Source organism: Gymnodraco acuticeps, unplaced genomic scaffold (genome assembly GCF_902827175.1).
Source record: "Gymnodraco acuticeps unplaced genomic scaffold, fGymAcu1.1, whole genome shotgun sequence".
In the NCBI taxonomy this organism is placed as follows: domain Eukaryota; kingdom Metazoa; phylum Chordata; class Actinopteri; order Perciformes; family Bathydraconidae; genus Gymnodraco; species Gymnodraco acuticeps.
In genome coordinates this window covers 894,734-920,330 of record NW_022990225.1, presented here as the reverse complement: position 1 = coordinate 920,330, position 25,597 = coordinate 894,734, and the positions used below count along the sequence as shown (strand labels likewise).

General features: G+C 40.6%; 1 protein-coding gene across 1 annotated transcript in view; it reads right to left on the bottom strand.

The window, feature by feature from the left end:
- Positions 1-25,597, bottom strand: part of LOC117547952 (IQ motif and SEC7 domain-containing protein 3-like) — a 115,077-nt gene that overhangs the window by 54,460 nt on the left and 35,020 nt on the right. Inside the window, 1 exon segment of the mRNA XM_034218874.1 lies at positions 7,774-8,503. Coding sequence (XP_034074765.1) covers positions 7,774-8,503 — 730 coding nt within the window.

Here is a 25,597-nt window from a genome sequence, read left to right as displayed (position 1 = left end):
AAGAAGGGTAGAAGGGAACATAATTAATCACTGTTGTATTTTTTAAGTTAAGAGTCAAGTCAGGACAATCCACAATTGTAAATAAAACCATTGGTACTCATTCACATGTGACAATTAGGCTGCGTACTGATTAAACGGCAGAAGAAACACAAGATTTACACAAAATTGTAAAAATAAAAACATTGCTAAGGAATCCCATAATCCCCTATTTAAAAGACACTTGTGTTTGTGAAAAGGCCACTACCAGTGTTTAAAAAATGTTCATATTCTCCTGCCTGTCACTGTGCTGCATGGAAGATGAATATGGTTTATTAGTTGATTAGCAGTGTACAAAAACATGGAGCGTGTGGGTGGGAGATGAATGAGTTGGACATTTAAAAGGATGGAATAATTGTAGTAGTTAAAGAAAAACAGATTCAAATCCCCTGATGAAAAGGAGTAGGCAAAAGGAAAATATTAAATTCATCTCAATTCAAATAATTATATAATCCGATGGTTTGCAAATGTTATTCTGCAAACTGGCTTTGTGTACCGACACTACAACCAGTTTGGTCAAAGCCCCTCATTTCTAAGAGAGAACAAGGCTGACTCGTGGCATTTGGACAAAGTGTTCATTTCCTCTGCAAATAGACCTCATAATCTCTTTGAATTCCATAGAGGAGTCCTCCACACAACTTGAAATTGTCTGAAACTGAACAAGCCATTAATCTTGCCTGCGAAAAATTGCTCAATTGCTGTGGGAAATAGATAGAGATGTAATATAGCGGTTCTCATCTGGCAGCCGCTCAAACACTCAATGAGACCTCTTTGAGTTTCCCAGAACAATCAGGGTGTGGGTATCTTTTGAAACGCTCTTATCTCCTACAGCCACTCTCAAAAGCCTTTTTTCTTTCAGACTAAATCAATGAATATAATTCTGCTCCTGTTCTAACTGTATCAAGGGTCTGCGTGTGGAGGAGGATTCAGCTTTAAAACAGAAGCAGTGTCACCTTCTGTCATTTCACAAACATCAAAAATAATATACGTGTCCTGGTGTGAAGTTCTATCATAAAAAAGTGCACATTAAAAATGATTCTAGCTGCTTTCTTGTGTCAGGGCGCCGGTACATGAGCATTAATGTGGTCGAGGTAAGTTATCTTCTTGTAAATTAAAATGCAAGTGAACGCACAGTCACTGTGGCCACGAAGGATCAAAGTGTGACTTTCAGCTGTTAATCTGCTCTCGCTTTAGTCCGGGACAAAGTCACCCAACCAGCTCCTGATAGGCTGTAATGCCTCGAGGGTTTGCAATTTGTGATAAGTGGCTAGTTCAACAAGATGCAGCCTCTGCCGTTGTCGCAAGAGGTACGGAATCACATACAAAGCTCTTCAGAAAAGTGGAATGACACTAAAAATCCATTTTATCTACTCTATTTACATTTCCCTGCAGAGCCTCTGCGTGCAAAGTGAGACGAAGTGAGAATATTAAGGCGGTTCCTGAATTGGAAGCTGGGTTAGAGCTCTACTGTATCTACTGATGATTCTCTTTCTGTGCAGCAAGATCGATCTCAGCCTGAATATTCATCACTTTTAATCTCCATTGTTCTGCGCCAACATTTACAAGGTTAACTTTATTGCATTGACTGCGCTCCCAACTAGACAGTGTTTTTTTTCAAGACTGGCACAGAGATAATACGATTGACCTCATTCAGAAAGGTGTCCCTCATCCAAACAAAATCCCCCAACAGTCCCACTGCAGAGGTGCCCTTGGTGGGGAGGAAGGGGCTGTCACTCTGGCTGCGTTTGATTAAATGTGGCAGTGGAGCTTGTTTGTTTTGCCTTGTGCGTAAGCAGGGTCGGGGATGATGAATAAAGCATTTGGGTCACGTTGCTTTCTCTACCAGAGTGTGTATCTGATACACTTTGCCATTCAGATTACAGCCACCAGGATGAGCTGGGAGATGATGGATGGGGGGAGGAAGCGTGGAGAGGAAGCAGACTGTAAGAAAACAGGACAGGATTTCATGCCAGTTGAGCATGGGTTGTGATAGGACTAGAGATGAGTTTTCCCACTGGTTTTATTGTAGTAAAACCACTATAAACTTAGTTTGCCAAAGGGAGCTGTATATGTGGATCATCCTCTTCGATTCGACGCCTTCATGCTTTACATTGTCATAAAAACACTTCCTTCTCTAGAGCCTACAGGCTAATGCTGGAGTGGAGGTGGGGCTTTTTGAAAAGTTTGATTATAGTGTTATTACCATCTGATATTTGTTCCAACAATCTAATCATGGATATTTGAGAGCTGCACATCAGTGGTTTGAACCTCTTTACAGATAACTAGATGTGATAAAAGGGGAGGACATAAAACAAGGTGGATGAACAGAGTACAGAAGACACAAAAAACAAATGTATTGACGGGAAGATGAGAAGAGATAAGAGGTGATGAGACGGATGACCACGCTGTCAGTTCTCGCTCTGATCACTTCACTAGTAAGTGCTGATGGAGAGAGATTATTCTGGAGACACGGAGATTTGAGAGAACAGCGATGGCACTGCTCTATTCCACCGGGGCTCTAAATCAATTTTGAGGGGCAGATCAGCCCCATGCTGACCCCATGTTCTCCTTTGAATGAATGAATCAAGGTGGAAAACAAGCCAGTGGTTAGACACTGCATTGTGAGGTTTTACATCTATGCACAAACGCACAAATTCTAACGTCAAATAGACTATATGTAGACAAAAAGTTTTATGTTTAGATGTTTTAAAAGAAATAGAAATGGGAGCTAAAATGTGATTTGGAGGAAGGAAGGCTTATTTTAAGAATCGTAGTGGATTTTCAGGTCTTGAAATCTGGGACTTTTCTGTCTTTATATTAAATATTAATACCTATATGTTCTGTGGAAGTTTTAGTGTGTGTAATGTGTCTCAAAACAAAAGGTCAGCCAAAGCACAACACAGCATGTTTAATTTAGAGATTTTTGAGAGGCAGATATACACTGAACAAAAATATAAACGCAACACTTTTGTTTTTGCTCCCATTTTTTATGAGAGGAACTCAAAGATCTAAAATATTTTCTATATACACAAAATAACCATTTCTCTCAAATATTGATCACAAATCTGAAAAAATCTGTGATAGTGAGCACTTCTCCTTTGCCGAGATAATCCATCCCACCTCACAGGTGTGGCATATCAAGATGCTGATTAGAGAGCATGATTATTGCACAGGTGTGCCTTAGAATGGCCACAATAAAAGGCCACTCTGAAACGTGCATTTTTGCTTTATTGGGGGGTCTGGGGGGGTCCGAAAACCAGGCAGTATCTGGTGTGAGGGGTAGGGGTAGGGGTAGGGTAATGTTGTGAATCGAGTGGCCTGTGTTCGTCGTCCATAACATACGCCTGCCCATACCATAACCCCACCACCACCATGGGCCACTCGATTCACAACATTACCCTACCCCTAACCCTACCCCTCACACCAGATTTTTTCAGATTTGTGAACAACATTTGAGGGAAATGGTTATTTTGTGTATATAAAAAATGTTTTAGATCTTTGAGTTCATCTCATGAAAAATGGGAGCATAAACAAAAGTGTTGCATTTATATTTTTGTTCAGTGTATATTTATGTGCAGTGTTTGTATCCTCTGTCTTCTTCTGGAACTTTATAGGAGAATGTATTCAAATAGCCTGGCAATGCAAGTCTGCCTCAAAGCATTCCTGCTTAGCAGTGTTGAAACTGCAGAAGACATATTTTACTTGTGACATTTCCACTTAACTTGTAAAACGAAATGCATAAAGGGCAAGATTGTAATGGTGGGAACCTCATTAACCTACAACATTGTGAGATTTTATTTTTGTCCAGCAATTCACCCTGTTTATGACACACAGTAAACAGGGAAGTTTAAAAAAAAATATATATAAAAAAATCATCGGTTGTTATAAGCAGTAATTTATTATTACCAATAGGAAGGGCTGCTCCACTCTTTTGAAAATATGCTTATTTGCTTCATATAGCAAACGTTACATGAAAAGATTCAAACTCCTGTCATGCTCCTGGGTCTCGATGTAAGATATGCAAAAACCTCTGTGTAAGTAAAGCAGCACATTATCAGATCACATGCTGCAGAAATAGGGGGCAAAATGAAAAGCCAAGATTATTAGCCTTCATGCTCATGCACTGTGTCTTACAGCACAGAAACATCTGCATGATTAATGAGATGATTATATAACAGCGAAACTGGGACACAACTAATGCTGACTGTATTACAAAATGAGGAGGACAACAGAAGACGTCATCAGAGGATGAAGATCAGGGAGGATGATGCATCCTTGACCGCAGTCAGATACTGAAAAAGGTCAATGTTTACTGAAGACTAAAGGAAAAGAAAAAGTGCAAAAGAGAGATGAGAGTGCTGCAACCTATTGAGGAAAGTGAAATATACATCTTGGTTCCTACTCTTTTCCCTCACCCTTTCCTAAGGGAGTGCATGTACGCAGACACGTTATGCCTCTCCACCTCTGTTCCTTACTTCTTACTTGCTACCCTTTTCCCTCAACCTTTCCTAAGGGAGTGCATGCACGCAGACACGTTATGCCTCTCCACCTCTGTTCCTTACTTGCTACCCCTTTCCCTCAACCTTTCCTAAGGGAGTGCATGCACACAGACACGTTAGTTTAGCTGCTATAGGCTTAGACTGTCGGGTGGGACACCTTACTTCGTCTTTCTGTCTGTTTGTGCCTGTGTACTCTCATGTTGCGAATAACCCAGCTTCCCCCACATTTCTACGCCGGGATCCGGAGTCGAGGCTGATCCTGTCGCGGTCCTGGATCCTGAGTCATGTGTCCTGGATCCTGCCTCCTGAGTCCTGGATCTGGAGTCCTGGATCCTGAGTCCTGGATCCTTAGTCCTGTGTCCTGGATCCTCTATCCTGAGTCCTGGATCTGAGTCCTGGACTTCGAGTCGTGGCTGAACCGGTCTCTGTGGTCCTGCCAGACTCTCATCATACTACTTCCCTGATGGCTCCCACAGGATTGCTGACATCCTCGTGGATTCATCTTCTTATTACAGACACATGCATTTCCTAACATTCGGTCTATATGCTGTAAATGTATTATCTCTTCGATTTACACACGGCATCTATTGCACGTCTGTCCGTCCTGGGAGAGAGATCCCTCCTCTGTTGCTCTCCCTGAGGTTTCTCCCATGTTCCCTTTAAACTGTGGGTTTTCTCTGGAAGTGTTTCCTTGTACGATGTGAGGGTCTAAGGACAGAGGGTGTCGTATTGTCATACTGATATTCTGTACAAACTGTGAAGTCCACTGAGACAAATGTAACATGTGTGATATTGGGCTATATAAATAAACATTGATTGATTGATGATTGAAAGTCAAAGGATTTTGCACCCTAAAAGATAAAATACAGTTTTCACAAAGGACATGCATTGCAGTGCAGTCCAGTTTTCCTATTAATACTTAGGCTGTAGAAGTTATATATTTATATTTAATATATCCTATTAAACTGTTGATATATTGTAACTACTTTAAGCTTCATGGTTAAACATTTTGTATCTGTTAAACATAAAACATGTGTTTTTTTTGTGGATATGAGTTATAAGGATTTGTCCTGGTTAGTTTATCACAAAACATACAAAAATACATTAATGTCATGTAAAAAACTGCCTATGGAATGAAAATGACATTTATCAGCTTTCTAGTAAGGGCATAATAAAACATGCAATGTGAGGCTAAATTTAAACTAGTTTGAAGAAATATAGAGTATAAAAGAGTGCTCAGTAAGTAAGTTAACGCTACTTGGTCATGAGGTTCCTGCCATGCAATCAAGGTATCGCACCACAGATCCAATTACCCTGACATTGATCTGTAGATGCATCAAGCCTAGCTGTACAGACAGAAGATCAATCGGGCTGATCGCGTATCTCCAGCATTGTTGACAGGGAGATAGTGGGGGGGATGTGAGATTAAAGCAGTGAGAATGGAGGTAGTAGCCGAGGTTAAAACAACTTTTAGTCTCAACTAGGGAAGCGATGCGTGAGGAATAGAAGTAAAAAAGTAGGGAAAATGGAGGTGACAGAGAGTGAAAGGAAGCAACCATCTCACAGTACACTCGTTTCAGCTGCTAGTCATGGATAAAATACTTTAAAATATCTGCATTAATGATTTTGTACGTTTTCTTTTCGCTAACTGAATTCAAACAAATTCGGACAGAGTCCAAATTAGTTGTTTATTAAGTGTAATCAAGTGTGCCACAACCCATTTAGAGTTACAGTAATTAAGTAAAGGAGGGAGGTCATCATGACTTGGGCTTTGATAAATAAACCAATTCATCCAAAAACATTGCAAAATCTGACAAATGCAATTTATATTTGGGGCTTCAACTAAGACTCGGTCTCAGACTCCACTGCTGATACTCTGACAATAAATGCTTAGTCAATTAAAACGTCAATAGCAATGTCATCGAGGGTCTTCAACTGTCCTGTTTATACAACCAGCAATCAATAATCCAAAAATAACCAATTCACAATGTTATAAACAGAAATCAACTGCATATCCAACCAAGAATCTTTAATCTGCTAAACTTTAGCATTTCTGCTTGAAAAATAACTACAACATTAGTATGGCACTTTCTTACAGTAGTCCCAAGAGACAGATTTAAAAACAATAATGCTAAAATTAGAAAAATTGAAGCAGCAGAAATAAATAGCCCCACCTGAAGTCCCTAGTTTTTGCCAAGCTCAAAATATTTGGAATCCTACAATTCCCACAATGTAACATAACAGCTGTTCCTTAATACCCAATACAACATACATTATTTCATTGGCTGTATGTTTTCTTGTGACAAGTAAACTGGATTTCATGAGGTCAATTGGTGGAAGATATGCAAAAACTCATCAGCCCAAAAGTTAGACCCAAACTCTGTTGTCTTACCTGGCTGGAGATCCATGGACTGAAGAATGTAGGGTAGATGGATGATAATGAAAACAGATGGCGATGGTTTGATGGTTCTTGAAATGGAGATGATTATGTAATGATTTCCAAGCCCCTGATGAACAGCATGATAAGAAGACAAGCATGTGAACATAGAAACGCATGTTTCAATACCGTCACAGTTCATAGGCATATTGGTTTCACACAAAATTGCTTTAACCGGCTGTAATAAGATGAGAACAGAAAACGGTCACATGCTTTTATTCTCTTTGGAAATGGGGGCTTTTCATCATCCAGAGTGTCTCATAAAGCAGCAGAGAAAAGGCAAATGATGCTTTCTAATCATGCAGATACAAACGCAACTTGTTTGCACATTGATGTGTGTATTTGTACATTACGCCAAATTAATACATTGTGTACAACCTAAAAAACACACAGGAGTTGTTTCATTTCAGTAAATTGCAACACAGCTGAATCAGTGTATACATTATGGTATCTGAAAAGGCTCAAATCCAAATTTGGTGAAAGCCAAAACCCTCTGAGGATGCAGATGAAATGATGGCATGACAATGATGGCTTATGATAATGAAGTTAAGGAAGCTCATCATTAGTTGATACACTTTGGGTGGGTAATGCCAATAGGGAAAATACCACATAATAACTGAAAATAAAACCTCATCAAACAACAGCTTCTCCCCTAACCCGGAAGTCTTCCTCCTCAGACAGACATCACAAACATGTCGGACCACAAGACGGACAAGACACCAAGTTACTGTACCTGCCGCCCTCCCACTCCCCTCACCCAGACAACACACCCGCCCTCCCCCATCCCCAACACAACCCTACCTGCTTGTTTTTGAGGTCAAGCGAGAGCTCATAGTCGGAGGTGGCGGAGTGCGAGCCGGCCCCGTTGCGCTGCACCCTCAGGGGCGAGGCTGTGTGGTGCAGGCTGGCCCTCCTGCCCGCCCCCCCTCCTTTAGCTCCTCCCCCTTCCTCCTCCTCCTCTGCCTCCTGTGCTGCCTCGCCCTCACGCCGCTCGGGCTGCGCCTCCTCTCCATCTTGCTTTCTCTCTGCCTCCTCGACTTCTTCTTCCTCCTTCTCTTGCTCCACCACTGTCTGCTCCTCTCCAAGAGGTGAAGGGGCTTCAGGGGGGTCCTGTTCAGCTTCCTCCACTTCAGGCTCAGGCTCAGGCTCAGGCTCAGGCTCAGGCTCAGGCTCAGGCTCAGGCTCAGGCTCAGGCTCGGGCTCGGGCTCCGGTACAGGCTGGGGCTCGGGTTCGAGTTCTGGCTGAGGTTTGGTTTCGGGCTGTGGTTCGGGCTGAGGCTCAGGTTGGGACTCACACTGGGGGTCTGGGGGAGGTTGAGACAGTTGCTCTGGGGATGGTTGAGTCTGTGGGGGTGGTTGAGTCTGTGGCTGTGGGGGGGGTTGAGTCTGTGGCTGTGGGGGGGGTTGCGTCTGTGGCTGAGGTTCTTGCAGCGGTTGCTCAGGCTGTGGTTGTGCCTCGACCTCACTCTGCAGCTCCCCCTCTCCTCCCTTCCCTTCCTCCCCGATAGACGGTTCTGGAGGAAGGTCATCGCTGCAGAAAGGAGGAGAAAACGCAGAGTGAGGTTGCTGCTGCATCCGTGGTGACCTCTGACCTCTTCTCCAGGCTGCCTGGGTCAGTGGTAAGAAGTTGACCCTTTTTTCTCTCTTTTTTTTTTGTGTAAGATCTCTCTGTGCTACCAACTGGGTGCAGGGCCAGTTCATCTGTCTACCTGCTCTGTTCTGTCTGCTTTAGTCTGTCTAGACACTGACAGACAATGAAACAAATAAAAAAATGTACAGCACAGCTGACAACACCACAGTGTACAAGAGGAGTGACAAAAAGATCAAGAGTGACTATTTATTTCAGCAAAAATCTTCAGGAGAGAAAAAAATGACAAAGAAAAACAAGAAAGCTGACAGCGAATTGTGACACACACACACACACACACACACACACACAGGGGACAGTCAAGCAGCCAATACAAGTGTATTTTAGATTGTTTGTGTGCTTGTAAATGGTTGCAGCTGTGGAAGGAGGCTTTTTTGGTTCTTTTATAAGACTATTTTTTTAGTTTTAATAGAGAAGAATAATGTTTTATCCCCTTTTTACTTTGTCTTTTTCTGTCTTCCCGTCATATTAGTGTCCAATTATAACGTGATGACCTTGAGTTGAATCATTCCTACTGGATTCTGACTTCCTTTCTATGTGCATGATGTCATACATGCGTTAAATATATATCTGTCTCTGCAGTAAAGGCTCTTTTATCATGCTGGTGTTATTACCAGTGACAGATTAAAGCAAATGTATCGATACATCTTAATAGAGAGAACATGAATACATAAAAAGCCATCATGTCTCATGTCTGGTAAATTACCGGAGATATGAAGTGATATAAAGTATGATTTAAATAAGGAAAGACTGGTGTCAAGAACATGGTTAGCATGTTAGCATGAACACTTTATAATAAGCACAGAATACAGTTGAGGAGGATTGGAGATAATGTGTTGCCCTCAAAATGTAATTACAAGGCAGCCTGGTGGAAACACACGAGTACATTTCAGGGCAATCCTTTAAATTATGTTTAAACTCAAAAAGCTAACTTGTGCGATACACCACCTGGAAAACATGAATGTTGGGATCTTGACCTATACACATTTGAACTTTTGACCTTCTGGTACGTTGCATAAAATGTGAGAGGATCACCAAATGTATTTAAATTCATCATCTGTACACCATTAATACCTGTAAAGGTTTCATGACAATCCGTCTAGCAGTAGTTGAAATATATCACATCGGACAGAGGTGTCTGACTGATTGACTGACATTGCCTTGACCGGAGCCACGCTGCTAGCATATTAGCATTACGCACAAATAAATCAACATGGAAAACAATTTGTCCGACTTAAAAACAAGTGCTGCCTTTGTTTCTGCTTCAGTATTGTCACAGCTGTCACAGTATCAGCAGATCAATCTGAAGTATCCTTTTGAATTCGTACCAGATTCACTCACTAGTTGACAGTGTGATAACAGCTAGGAATGTTATTACCCTGAGTAAGATAACATTTGTTTCCCCCTCTTATTGGATACGGTGAGTCAGTGAGCATAAAATCAGGACACTCAGGCTGCCGTGTGCAGAATGCTGCAGGAGAACATCAGCATGATATTCCCCAGGGGGAGAGGAGGCTATAGAGAGAAGACACACTTTAAGTCTAAACAGAAAGAGAGACAATTGAACAGTAAGGCAAAGGAATTCTCTACATCTATCTCTGTCTTTTGGTCTTATATATATATTTGTCTATGTATGCTTATTTCCTCGCCTGGTCCAGAGTGTGTTGTTGGCAGCCTAAAACCTTAAAAAACTCCAATAACTGTTCTGCAGCGTTCCGTCTGCTTCCTCTTCCTGCACAGACGGCTTTCTTTTCATTTTCATCACACATGGCAGCACATAAGCTTGAGAGAAAGCATCTTTAGTGTGGATATAGCTGGGTCTGCAGCTTCTAAAATAGAGCTCGTATGAGTAATGAATAATAAATAGAGAAATAACGGCAGCTGCTCCGACACTCAGCTTGCAGGTGAGCTTTCTGTGCAAAAAATAGACCTGCCTGGCAAACATATGACTTGTTTCAGAGGAGGGTCGGTCTGCAGCTACCGTCAACGCTCACACTACAGTATGTGTCTGCTCATTGTTGTGAATCTAAATGTTCCTATTTGCATTCTGCCGAGAGATAATCTGACAACCAATAGGCTACGTGCGGCTGGATTTAAGTCCAATACTGATAAGGGGAACCAAAATAAAGTTACAAACAGGTGATAAGGTGTTCAAAGGGGATTATCTTTGAAAATAATCCACATGAAATGACTGATGACCTGCATGTGTATTTATGTAAAGCATAGAGTTACTGTTAAGATCTTCAAGCTTCACTTTCCTCCAACCTCCAAGTCTGCCACTCTTCTCATCCTCACTGCTTTCATCCAGTTTGCTGTCATACGCTCTGTCCAAACGTCCCTTTTGCAAACACACACACACTCTGTCCTCCACGAGTTAAGGAGATTGAGTGGTTCCAGCTGTCAATGTGACTGACGAGGAGGAGACGAGCCTTGGATGCTTCCTCTCTCTCTCTTTCATCTTTCCATACGTCAGTGAAGACGGATGAGGGCAGTGTCCTCCGTTCGTTCTACCCAGAATGAAAGGACTTCCTGCCATGATTGCTAACAGGCTGGGACTGGTGTGAAGACTGGTCTGGTGTGTTTGTTTTGTCAGTGTAACGTATGGCCATCGACTTGCAATTCAACATTGACTTTGGACGGGGGTGCATGACAGTAAAGGCTTTATTCTACTTCTGGCTTTTTGCAGCATCGCAGAGATGGGGAACACACTTAATTTGTTCGTAAAGATACCGTGTTTTCACTCTTTTTCAAATATTTTGATTCTTTGATTTAAGATTTCTGTTAAGCCATCTATGGCAATAAGCTGCAATTGCAGGTGTGATTTGTTTTATCTCACTTCCCAGAGATTAATGATTTTTTGGGGGGAATGTCGCCACAGTTTGTAAAACTACAATCTCTGAAGACATCGACTCTTGGTGCTAAGCCTCTGTGAGCAGATCTGTATGCGTGCGTTTTATAGAGATTTATCTCAGATGATAACCTTTGCGTAATGAGATTTTGGTAAATGCTTTCCGCCTATGCTCTCCACACAGACTGTTTACCTGCACCTCAAACGTGATTGGACTGTTTTGCAAAAATGTATTCAACAACCAGCCCGAGGGGGTCCACTGGAGGGTAAAATACTGAAATGCCCCAGACCTGACTATAGCCACTGAGCATCTGTTGCACTGTGTGTAAGGGTGATGACATATGACAGTAAGACCACCGTCTTTATGCAGGAGGTCCACTGATTATGTCTTCATTGTCAACTCAGTCGCTGAGGACATGCTCTGACTTTCTTTAACCTTGATCGCACAGATTTTGCCGCGTCATCACAGAAGAAGTGTACAGCAGCAGGGATGAGATATCTGGCCGTGTGGATAGGGGGTTCAAAGGGTCTTTCCTCTGGTGGACAGCAGCTGCTGAAGAGGCCATTATGTGGGGGAAACCATATCAGCAGAAGTCATAGCAAATGAGATCCCTGAAGAAACTCTTTCTTTGGATCTTTCACATGGATTTGATTTCTTTGATTTCTGGTATAATTCAATTTTCCGCTCTATTTTCTGTCTCTTTAAATTATTCCTTTTAAAAAGCTAAGCAAGAATCAGCCGTCTTGTCCTCTTCCCTTCCCCCCTATATATTCTTATACTGTTCATAGAGAATGAATCACTTCATTAGGCAGAAACATAAGGGCAGATTTGGAGCGAATCTTCTGCATAGATAAGCATATTTCTTTCTTCTGGAGCATGCAGAGGGTAATGTATGGGTACATTTGCTGAATACATCACCCAAGTGTGTTTGAAATTCATCAGTTTCCACAAGCAGGAAAAACTTGAGAATTCAGACTGTGACTAACTTCAGAAGTACCTGTTACAATGCTACATTATTGATCTCTGACCTAGTAGGTGAAAAAGTCAAAAGTGTAATAACAGCTGCAAGAAAAACACAGATTCAACCGTCCTGATGTTTCTGCACTATTGCCATTTCTCTTGAGACTGCAAATCATTTTCATTCCAGTTTTTTTAGGAAGCTTTCAACCGAAAAACAACAAACACTTGCAATTAAAATGCACACTGTGGGCTTCAAATTAGCATCAAAATTACTTGGGTTTTCTCTAATCACAAGGTCAAGCTGAGTAATTTTTTTTTGGTGTTAGCAATTACAAAGAGTACATAACACAATGTTCCACCTTCTCCTAATTAATCTGTGGCTTAACCTCTTGTTAACCTCCCTGTGAACAATTATTATGCAGTTCAGGAAGGCGCACACTTTCACTTATTTTGGTTCACTTTTAAATAATGGTCGGGCAATCAGGGTGTGTGTGTGTGTGTGTGACACTACAGACTACAGGGAGGTGTGGACATGAGTGTTGCATTAGGAATGAGGAGATGAGGCAGAGTGTACATAGCATTTCTTCTGTAGCTCAAGTGTAACTTTTAAAAAAAAAGATATCCCTGGGGATCATCAGCTTGTGACATGTCGATTTAGGAAGGTCAACAAGCTGCATCATGGGGATTGTAGATCTACCACATTTGAAGCTTTATCCATTAACGCTTTGGCATCGATTTGGACCATTTTTGAAACACAAGCACTTTGACTTAAAGTGTTTGAAGGAAACATTTATTTAACATGCCGTTAAAAGAAATGCCGTTTATTAACTGTTGCATGAATGTTGACTTTCAACATATCAGTTATAAACGTATTTGTTTTCCACCAAAATATCTGATCTGCTTGTAGTGGCTCTAGTAGTATTGATCCTTTTAAAAGGTTATATTCAGGCACTAGCATCGCGTGATTGAGGCTATCGAAAGATCAAGGTCTGGTTTATTACTAAAAAAGTCAGCAGTGAATTGAGAGACGATGTGTTTATTGATGTTTACATTTGGAACAAGTCTTTCCTGAACCTTTTCCTCATATATCTGGGCTTATCGACTGATGAAAAACCACATATATCTTGTCTTTGAGCCTCTGTTTTACGTCATCAAGTTCAAATGGAAACATTCATCTGCTACACCAGTGGTTCTCAAACTTTTTCTGTCAGGCCCCCCTTTTGGAGAAAAATAAATGGACCAAGTTAACATTTATTAAAATACATCAATATGAACGTGAGCATTCCTTTCAAAAAATATCACTTTGCTAGAACAGTGATAATAAAACAATAATCCATAAGTCTGTGTGCTCAAAAAAATAAATACAATTGTGCAATCCCTTTGCTCGAATAATAAGTTATAATACTTTGGCACTTTGCAATCTGTGCAAAAAAATGAAAAGAAAGAAAATGCTGATATTTGGCAAAAAAGTGTGTCTTTTACTAAGGGCATTAGTGGCTGCAATGAGCCTGTTTTGCACTGCACATTTCTTCAAAACGGGGTTGTAGGCTCAGTGGCGGTGCCAGAGATTTTCTTTTGGGGGTGCTGTGGGGTAGCTTGACGTTTCATAGAGGGTGCTCAAACATGTAGGGTTTCCCATTAAGGTACCTGGCGCTACAGTGAAATGTTCTACTGCTACACTCCCCACACGCACACACAGTGCACCCGCGACTGTTACAATGAAGGCTCGATAATCAGCTCACGGCATATAGGTGTAAGCAGGGGTAAAGTGCTATTTTTATAAGTGGGGAGTGGACCTCACCTCCTATAGGAAGATTGTTTTAAATATTGAAGTTAAAAGCATCAATCTGGTGCATTTTGAGAGCAAAATGAAGAGATCTATGGATACATCTCTCAACACCCATATGAAACAGAACTGTAAACAGATTAACTTTTTCTTTATGGATATTTTACTAATCACTCCCCTTTTAAACTTTATTCTTGTTTTACTGTCATATAGTATTTCATACCTGTTTTTCATTTATTCTCTTATTTTTTTATACCTATAATGATCATATGAAGGTGTGCCTCGGAAATAATTGTTTACATTAATCGTGACCAAACCGTTTGAGACCAGGTTAGGACTCTCATCCACCTTGTTGTTGAAAAATCTCCTTAAACCCGTTAGCGTAGCTCGCTAGCACCAAAAGCTTATAACAACAACGATCTCCGGTACCGGTGCGCTCTCTCTCTCTCTCTCGCTCGCATACGCACGCACACAAAATGGCTCGTTCCACACACACACACAGAGCCGAGCTTGAATGAAATAGAGACCCAGACGTACTTGTACTGTAGCATATTATTTTCAAATAAATAATGTAAAAAAAATTGTCATAACCAATTTTCCTCCTGGTCTCTTGCTCCCCCCCCACTTTGAGAAACAATGTGCTACACACACACATCTGCAGGACCCTCAATCCCATAAGAACCATTGGTCTTTCAAAGCAGACAATAAAGTCCGTAAAAAGAACGAAATGCTTCCTGCATTTTGTCTAATATTCAGAGGGCAGGAAGCACGTTCTTGGCCATGTTCACTGAAGAAGCTTTTGTGTAGAATGGCTAACATATATAGCCGTGACATGTTTAAATCATGAGATAGATACTGGATTGTTTTGCTTTGCCACAGAATAAGTCAAATCCTCGCACTTAATGTAAAGCATGTAGGGTAAGGGTCTTTACAAAAATCCTACAATTGATGGGCCTATTGACCGCACTGATCAGATAAGAATTGGAAAATGCTCCAAAATGTAACTCTTCTCTTGTTCACTGGACGAATAAGGTAAACACTATACCATTTTAATAGTTAAATGAATATAAACTATGCATGGAGAAACTATGCAACTAAAACACAGCCAGTTATACCCTTAAAAATTCCCCTTGAGTAGACATGCAGTGATGCATTCTAGGTGCTATCCTGTTGTTGCTCTCTGCTCACCTTACACGATCAATCCTGCCATGATGGATTGGTTTTGGAGATGCCGATCAATACTGCACTCACTTGGACAGGACGATACATCTCATAAATAGCACTATATAGCAAAAAAGAAGCAAAGATACTAGAAGAAACCTGTTGGTATCATTGTTTTTCAATGTTAGCTGTAGCTTTGAGGCACTGGGAGCTGAAAAGAATCAATGAGGACCAGTTTGTTTCTCTGAAAAGCAGCTTCAGCTCTTGTTAAAATCCCTCGCTATAGCACTGGGTTCTCTGATGGAGGGCCAGTGATCGGTATCCTAAGGTGAGCACGTTGAGGTGTGACTACAAAACAAGACACTCAGCTTCTTGCCTCCTGCTTTAAAAAGGGCAGGCTTTTATTTATCGTGTTGAATTTTAAGACTGAACGAGTATCCTCTCCCCAAAGGATTTTAAGAACAAACAGCCTGCACATACAGCACGCAAGTATACACACACAGAACGTTTTAACCACAGGCATTCCCATGCAATGTCAATGAAACATCTTTCCAGCTACAACAGAGCACAGTGTATAAAAACAGGTTGGGCTCGTGAAATATGCAAGACAGGATTTCAAATTGAATCTCTTCAAAAGCTTATGCCCCAGGATGTGGATAAAATGGTGGGAGAGATAGAAAGAGGCATGAGAGACTGCTGCGGTGGAAATTGCGTCGTAGATTTGACATGTGCACAGTACTCATTGGCCAGATTTCAAGGATGGAAAATGACAGGAAACATAAGCAGTTTTTATCTTTTGTATTGTACTAAAAATGTGTGTTACATAATTCCTGGCACTTCCTGTTTAGGTAGACCCTACAATGAAATGTACAATGTGTCCAGAACATATAGCCTGTTTTTAGATCATCATAGCCTTTTCTCATGCTCATTTCTCTTCTTATTCACATCTTGTTAACCATAAGAATCAGAAAGCTATTTTTAAACCTCGTGGCAAAAGCATATTTTTATTGGAGAGGAAGAAAGAAAAGGATGTGTTCAAGAACAACAATGCCTGGAGAAAGGATTCGGCTGCTTTGCCTCGTTGTTAACGTTACAAACAATTGAGCCGTCCCCCCACCCGGATGATTTCACAAGCTAATTGCCTATTATGTATCACGTCAAGGGAAAATAACAGTTTTTTCCCTTTATTTGGCTCGCTCTTTTTCAAAATATTTGAAAATATCCTCAGGCGGTTTCCCAAAGCACGAGTCTCTTGTTTGAATTTGTCTCTTGTGAGCAGCATTCAAGGATAACATGACCGAGGCTCTGTGAAGCTGAATCACAGGAGCTTGAAAACATACTGGAGATGGTTTGGAAATATATGAAGAAATTTGACGTTTTAATAAACAAAACATCTACCCTGCACACAGTGTATGAGTGTATTGATTCAAGTGCTATAACTTGCTGCAGAGGCCTTATTGCAGTTTTAAAGTTATTGGCTAAAAAGGAGGAAAACGAACAAACTAGAATTATTAAAGACACTTTTCAGGCAGCGGAATAGTGATACACCATCATGAGTGTCAGATGATTAAGCTATAACATCATTTTACCCATTGTTATTCATTGCACAAGGGTTATGATCAAAGTGTAGGTTATCATCCCAGTTTGGCTGTGGCCTCAAGAAGGTCGAAATACAGACGTGAAAGTGAAACAAAAAGAGATGAAAAAGACGCTGAGAAAGGACAGGGTTCTTGTGGCGTGAGAGTTTAAAAAAATGGATATCTAGTTCCAACATGTTGTACACTGTTTTATTCTGAAAACAAGAAATTAAATACACTGTTTTGATTTAGAACGGTTTTATTTTGATCAACTCGCCTTGCGAGTAAATATTGTTAGCTTCAATTTAAGGTTAGCATTAGCATGTGGTTAAATTCTACGTTTTGAAACAGTGAATTTAAGGTGAAATGACACGTAGTGTTCCACAATAAACACACTGTCTTTAACCCTCACTTATTGACACAGCAATACTTTTATTAGGGAATGTTTAAATAACCACATACATTAGAATATTGTAAATTAACAACAGGATTTGCATTGGACACGCCCCCGTCGACGCCGGCCAATAGGAGAAGACCACAGATGATAACAGGGGAAGCAAGCCAAGTATCGATCTCTTCTCACCCTGGCTGACCCAACGCAAACGGGAGCCACGGCTGATGGGAGGAAGCAGCTGCCACTCGCATATTTTCATTTGTATATCATCGCATTATTTGTTTAATTAAATGATGTTAATTTTGATAAGCTTCCTTGAACTATTTTCAGCTAATCCTGCTCTCAGGTTTAAATCACCGTTAACAAAACATAGCAACCACACAAGTACGAGGAAGAGCAGGTGGTACAAGATTTTCTATAATTTAAATACATTCTGAATAACATTTCCAACTCAAAATAACGGTATAAATCAGGCAAGTCAGGCAAGATCTGACTTCTGACCACATATTTGGAAAGAGGTTGAACTCTGAAACATTATGATTCATCTTCTGTGGTTTATTTCTTACTCATGCACTTACAGTATTAAGTTAGAGAAGACTAGCCATCCAAATCACACATCTGGACTAACCCGGGAGCTAATTGATGTCATGTGGGTGAGCATGCACAGATTAATATGACACTTTAAAATTGTAGACATTTATTTTGGATTGAGCACATTTATTGTAATTAAGGTGTTTACTTAAACCATTGATATCTTGGCAGAATTAGTGGAATTAGAGGCACAAAACCAAATCTCTAATCTAAAAATACGCAAGTTTAGAGTAAGAGGGTGATTTTTTTTATATAAAGAAATGGTACAATTTTAATTGATTGACTTCTAAACCCCATTCCAGATCAGTGATCTTCATTTTGGATGTGAGCATATAATAAGACATGGGGTTTTCATATGAGGGATACTCAGTAAGAGTTTGGGGGTTGATCAAATTTCAGTTTGCCTTTTAAAACCTAGTCATGTGGCAGCTGGACAAGGAGCTGAATAGGGTATATTACATGGCCTGTTCGACAGAAAAGTAATTCCCATATAGACTGATCCTGCGAATGGCAGAGGGAGTTGTCAGACCATTCAGGGGAATCAGAGGCAGCTGCTGACATGGAGATAAATCCAGACTTTCATTAAATCCAGGAAGGGAGAGGGTATGAGCGGTTGAATTTATGTTTGGAGCTGGAAGTTGCTTGAGAATATCCATGGACTCGCTGTTATATTTCAGTACTGGGCGGTGAGAGGATGAAGCCGTCTCGGCAGTAGAAAAGAGATTCACAAATGGAACAGAAGGATCACAGACATGTCGTGGAAAATGAAACTGTGTCTGTGTCGTGGTTAGCGACAGCCGAAATATTAACACCAAATAAGATGCTGCATGTGAGAAATACCCTTGAGTAAAATGACTGACGAGAGGATCAATCTATCAATGCAGTATTAAAAAGGATCTATGAGATTATATAACAAACAGAGGAGAGACAAGATGAGGGAATGGAAATACAAATATCTTCAGAATGATTCAGATAAGAATGATTGAAGGCATTGAAGATTATGGATAGATAGCATTTGGAGTGACAACCAGTAAAAATCTAAGTCAATTACGACAAAAGCAAGGAATACATGTACGATTTCAAGTTCCTGATTAAACGCATGACATGATTTTTTCAAAAAAACTTCATTGGTTGACTAATTGTCATCCGATAAGGAAACCATAAGAGTTGAAAGATGCCAAAACACTCCGTAGCTGAGGGGAGCTGCTTATTCAGGGGATGATCTCTGTGGCTTCATCATTGTGAGTGAATACTTTCATATCACATGTGATCATTTGCATGATGATCATTATCATTATTGCACCCCTCCAGCACTTGCTGCCCTAAGCTCAGGGTGTGATGCATGTTCATGGTGGCAAAAGCTTTGCCTACCAAATCATTAGGCCGTTACCGTGTTGCAAAGATGAAGCAATCCATAGCTGATTATTTTAAAGAGGAGAGAGGAGGGGGCTGATGCAGAGAGAGACAAGGAGAAGTTTCTCAGAATGATGATGAGAGTTTAGGCAGGGAGAGACCGACTGAGACAGAGAAGAAGAACAAGTAACACTTTCAAAACTAGGGTATGCAAATCAAGACAACTGTTCATCAGCATGCAGGGTCGATTAATATCATGCTGTACAAAAAAAAGTTTGACGGAATCATGTGCTGGTGCGGCAAACTGAGAAAGTTGGTAACAGAGTCTGGAGCCCTGATTTGACATTTAAAACTGCAGTCATTGACTTCTTGAAAGTGACTAGATGGAAGAACAGAGGATGGAAATATGGGCAGAAATCTAAACAAATCTGAATCATACATATCAAAGAAAAAAGGAATTCGAAGGAGCAACTGGTATGATTAGAATTACAAAGTAGAATGTGTTAAATATATTATAAGTAACAGGAAAGAGTATATTTTTTGGGCATAGGGTTAACGCTTCCCCATTTCCCATAATGCAACTCATTGGCATTTCGTCTTTTGTTAGACCCTTCTTACTGGGTAAAGATCCGAACCCCGCTTTGTTACACAGCCTCTGTTATGAGTGTGACCAAGATAAAATGATTATGACATCATTAGGGATTATTCTTAAAAGCTCTGCCACATAAGACATTCAACTATTCATCAGCATGGAAGGTCCATTGATGTCATGCTGTAAAAAAAAGGAGTTTGACAAAATCATGTGCTAGTGCGAATAACTGAGAAAGTTGGTAGCCGAGTCTGGAGACCTGATTTGACACATTTTCTGATTCAAATATTGATAAGTGATCAGTCAACAAGGGTGAACATTTTATATAAATTAAAAATGATCTTTGTTAAAAGGATCTACTCTCATTGTTGTCTTGTTTATCAGTCTGCACTGTCAGCCAATAATATATTTAATCTATTTAATATACTCTATATACCATGGCTGTATTTATGGAGTCAGAAAATAAATGTCATTTTGAGAGGTTTGTGATGTAAACTGAATCACAATCCTTTCTTGAAACGAATGCCATGCTGCGATATTCATAGTAAATATAGTTCAAGGCTTTGTAAATGTAAAATAGTGCCAACAGGAATGGAAAACATAAATCCTCCCTCTTACACTGCAATTCACCTTCAGCAACCTTTAAAGCCAGCTGATCACCACTACCCAACATACACACACAGAAACACACACCCGTTCAGGTTTTGCAGCAATTGTGAGGACCATGATCCCAAAGAGTGTTGTGAGGACCCCCCTTTATGCTGTTTCTGGGACGATGACAAAAAAAGTATTTACCATTAGGTGGGGGCAGGCCACTAGACAAATAGAGCATTGCGGTAAATAAAGGGTACTTTTTTTTTTTTACTGCAGATGGTCCTTAATATCATAATGCCAACTACAACTTTAATAACTTGACCAAGCTGCCCTCATTGAAAAAGCAAGAATCCTTTTACAACCCATTTTTTACTTTGTTGTTACACAGCGTTTTTTTATGAGATCGCAGTTAATGTGTAGTGTGAAATCTAAAGACGCCACCTTCAGGTTACGTTATGTAACTACTTAATTTGATTAGTACATAACCACCTTACACCTAACTTCCCCTTAACGAGTACTTTGTTGTCTAGATGTAATCAAGTATATATGACGTTAAATTGATAGGTCAAAATGTCATTTTCTAGGGAAGCTTATGACCTATTTGTGCTACCTTATACGTATGTGTTGTCCTCACCCAACATCGCAGTACTCTTTGCTTTAGCTCTGAATGTAGAATGAATGCAGCTCATTTTATAGAACAAACAATAAAGAAGACAGTCTTTAAAATATGTGCACAGAATTACAGTATTTATTTCCCTTTTTGCAGGGTTTATGTGTCACCAGCCCTGGCGTTTCAAAAGAAATAAAAACATGAGAGGTTGTTTATTGTTACGATGGAGCCAAGGCAAAAGAGGCATGGTCTTGCATCCGGCTCACTATTTACCGATTGTCCCGTTCTCTATTATCTGTCTCTGTACTCATACTCACATGCACACACTCTTAAACTTTATATCAGTCTCTCCTCATCGGTGAAATTGCTTTCGGGGGGTGTGTAAGAAAAATAATGTTCCACTATGTTCATTCTATAGCAAAAAGGAGGTTTACAGTGCTGTGTTTTCATTGAGGTTTCACTAGAAAATTGTGAGATGCTATCCCACCACTGAGCCGATAAGAGTCGGAGAAAATTCAATTACATCTCAGTGAAATGTGAAAGGTTTTTCTGCCAGAGTGAGAGCCTGTCCATGCATGTGTGGACCTTCACGTTTAATATTTTCTCTGACATTGGTCCTCTCTGGAGGTGATGTGAGCCGATAGAGTGACCAGTCTGGAGTGCGATGTCAAGGCAAGTCTATCTCAAAATGGGCTTAGTGGGTTACTGTACAAGCAAACTAATGGTGCGTTTAATGCTTACCAAATGGGGCGAAAAAGTAGAATAAAAAGAAGACGGATACCTGGTCTAAAATAATAAGTTTGACTTCACCAACAATGTCCAACACATTATAAAGTAAAAACTAAGTTCTGCAAGGAAAAACACATTTTTCACTTCTTTTTTGTTTTTTTTGTTTAAGGTTTCCTAAGGCTTCTTCATCTTGACGGTTTCTGCATGGTTATTTTAAACATTAAAGTTGTTGTTTTGGCCTGGCACACCTGGGTCTGTTTTAACAAGTAAACACCTGTTCAACCACTGACCACCCCCCTCCCGCCTATTTTCTGTTTTGTTTATCTCTTTTTGTATTTCTTTGTTATCTATTTATTTATTTTTATTTTTTTCTCTTGTCTTTATTTTTCTTAACTCTCTGTCAAAGCGTTTTTGAGTTTCATGAAAAGCGCTATAAAAGTCCCATGTATTATTATTATTATTATTAAGTAACTCATTTGACCACCCATCACCTCTTCAAATCAAGGCTTGAAGTGACAGGGAATGACAGCCTGATACACACACTGCGAAGATGACGCACACATAGTTGGAAGTCATGGAAACGGAGCTGCACACTGTGCAAAAAAGCATGACAGTGTAAAAAGGGATGCTCTCTGAAACCTTTCATTGCATCAGCATTCGGTCGTCTGAACGTGGGTTGTTCATTTTAATGAAACAAGGAAACACAAAAAGCTATGAGGAAATATAACCCTAATCATAAATCCTTCTGATGAATATATTGTCCTCATTTCTAATACTGTCACGGCTGCTGCTGCTGCCTGCTCGTTAACCTGTCTAGGATTGTTGTCAGCTGTGTATGTAATATGTATATGAGATGCGCCGTTGCCCGGACGCCATTGGATGCCAGTTTCCTGTCCCCCCTCCGGTAGGCGTGACCGAAGATCTGGATTGGAGCAGGTCGGGCCCGACTCACCAATCCCTGCCCACACCTTCCGGGGACTCTTACAAGAGTGTGTGCATCTCAGTTAGACGGGAGAGGTCTGAATCTGTGTCAGACGTCTCTCGGTGCTCTCCTTATGTTCTGTGTAGCTTTGTGCTAGTTCTGTTATAGTGGTTAGTTAGGATGTGTGTTGTGTGTGTATTCTGTGATTTGTGACGGCGTCGAACTTGTGCGAGACGCCTCACTATTTTAGCCTTAAGTGCCCATGACTGTGATAATCTGTGGCCTTCGTTTTGTGTTGCAATATTTTGAACAGATAGCTGGTTTTAAGAGCCTGTATTTTCGGTTATATCATCTTTATTTGAGTTTATTATTAAAATCAACCTCTTACCAAGAACACCTGGTCTCGTGTTGCTTCCCTTTTACCATAAGCGAGCTGGGGACGTAACAAATACACATAATGGAAACAGAAAAATATATACTTGAGGAACATCTTTTAACTAGATCCACATCATTAAATCTCTCTCTCCAATCTAAACCTCTCTCCCTTCACTCCCCCTCACTCGCCTCCTTGTCATTCCTCATCTCTCATTAAAGCGAGCGAGGCGACAGCAGGTCGCCTTGTCAGCAGTTTTTCGCATCCTTCTCCGCCTCCTCCTCTCTACTAATTTCCTTCTGATCTACCGTGGTGAGGCTGTCTGCGGGCTGTCAGGACAAGGACTCTCCTCTGTGATGAACACTGAACCTGACAGTCACCCACGGCCGGGACACCTAATGTCCCTTCACAGGAACAACCTGTACCCGTTAGATCACTACCTGTGTCAGTGTGTGCGTGACGGGGAGATGATGCAGCAGTAAAGGATACATGCAGCACATTTCCCAAAACATTTCTGTAAATTCCAGAGGTGTAAGAAGTACTCCGATGTTTTAATTAAGTAAAAGCAGCAATACTACCGTGTAAAAATACTCAGTTATGAGTAAAAGTCCTGAATTAAAAATTGTATTCAAAACATACTTCAAGAACTAAAACTGAAAGTATCTCATTTTCCATTATGGCCCTGTCAGATCTATTGTATTATAATTAGGGCCGGGACTCGATTAAAAAAATGAATCTAATTAATTAGAGGCTTTGTAATTAATTAATCGAAATTAATCGCATTTTTAATCACATATAAATATTTGACCTAAGAACAGTGAGAAGCAATTTTTTTCACATGGATTTTAGTATACCATTAGGCGCATTCACACCGCAGTACTTTTCCCACAAAGGTTCATGAGAATTTAGTTCATGAGAACTCTTTGAACCTGGGGGAGGATTAGGCAAATGAAGCCGCTGACGTCACTTCTTCTTCTTCTGCTTTGGGTTTACTGGCAGGCCGCAAACCACTTCACGGCGTATACTGCCGCCCAAAGTCCCCGGAGTTGGGGACTGGCTTCAGTAGAAGCTGCTGGGAGTCCCAGCAGCCTTCCGAGTAAATCGCCAGAACGCCGACACCTCCTCATCTCCACCGCTCCCATGTTTTATTTTGTGTTGCCATAAATTAGTCTCTCTGCGTTTCTGCGCTGGGCTAATGCTAATAATGCTAATGCGAGGATAATAAAATGGCGGCTTCACAAAACTTTTTGCGAGTTTTACGGGGCGTGGTTTGCAATCTGCCCAGCCAATCAGAAATATAGCTCTTTTCTCACAAGAGAGCCGTACGAAAGTCGCTGCTCTCTAGCAGGGACTTTCGTGGGGGTAAAAAGGTTCTGATGAACTAATTTTAGTACCGGCTCTTTTTGGTGTGAACGCGATAAAAGAGGCTAACGTCCACGCTAGCTTCCACGTTAGCTGCTATATGTTTTTGCATTGAGGTGATACTTGAGGCTTGATGTGCTGCGGTGATATGCGAATTCCTTTTTGCATAATTTGCACACAACCGTGCTCTTATCGACGCTTCCATCCGTCCGTTTTTTAAAACAACATTTCCCACTGTTGTTCACTGTGGTTTGTTGTTGTCTGAAGTCATGAACGTTAGTTGGTGCTCCAGTATAATCGGTATGCCTGAAACTCATCCAGTGAGAAACGTTCCGCGGTGCAAAAATAAGTGCGATTAAAATGCGTTAATTTTTTTAACGCGTTAATTTTTGTGTAATTAATTAATCTTAATTAACGCGTTAAAGTCCCGGTGTTGCAGTATAACGTGAGTCATGACAACTGGCGACATTCTATTATTTTCGTCATAGGAATCCGGGGCGTGTACATTGAGGACCCATTGTTGATTCACCATGTCGATCGCCTCGTTTGTCCTTTACGTTCATCTTTTGCTATATCTGCCTTCCTAAGATCACTTTGATGCACATTCAGTACTCGTATGTGAGGTTGTGGGTGAGAGGTGGATATCGTGACGCTTACAGGGAGGTATCGAACATTACAAAGTAGGTGACTGTGTGGATGCCTGTTCAAAATATTGCAAATTTGAATAAATCATTTAAATTATATATTTGTGTCCGACTTTCATTTGTACATCGTTCTTAATGTGATGTATAGTAGCTCTGATAGCTGTCCATACCTTCAGACAGCCTAAAAGTAAAACACAAGTTGTTTATTCACAGCACGACCGCTCATCAACATGACTGGATCACTCATGACAAGTTGTGATCAGCTCCGATTAAATTGTGATATCAATGCTGTAGCTATTCTCCAGGGAACACGTTTTTTTAATGAAATACCTGTATCCCTCTCATCACAACAAGACTCTACACTGTGCAGGAAAAACAATTACATACATGAAAATAACCTTGATGCATGGGAATGAATCACACAAACTATCTTCCGTGGCTATACTGATGTCACAGTAACGGTCAACCACAGAAAAGTAAGTC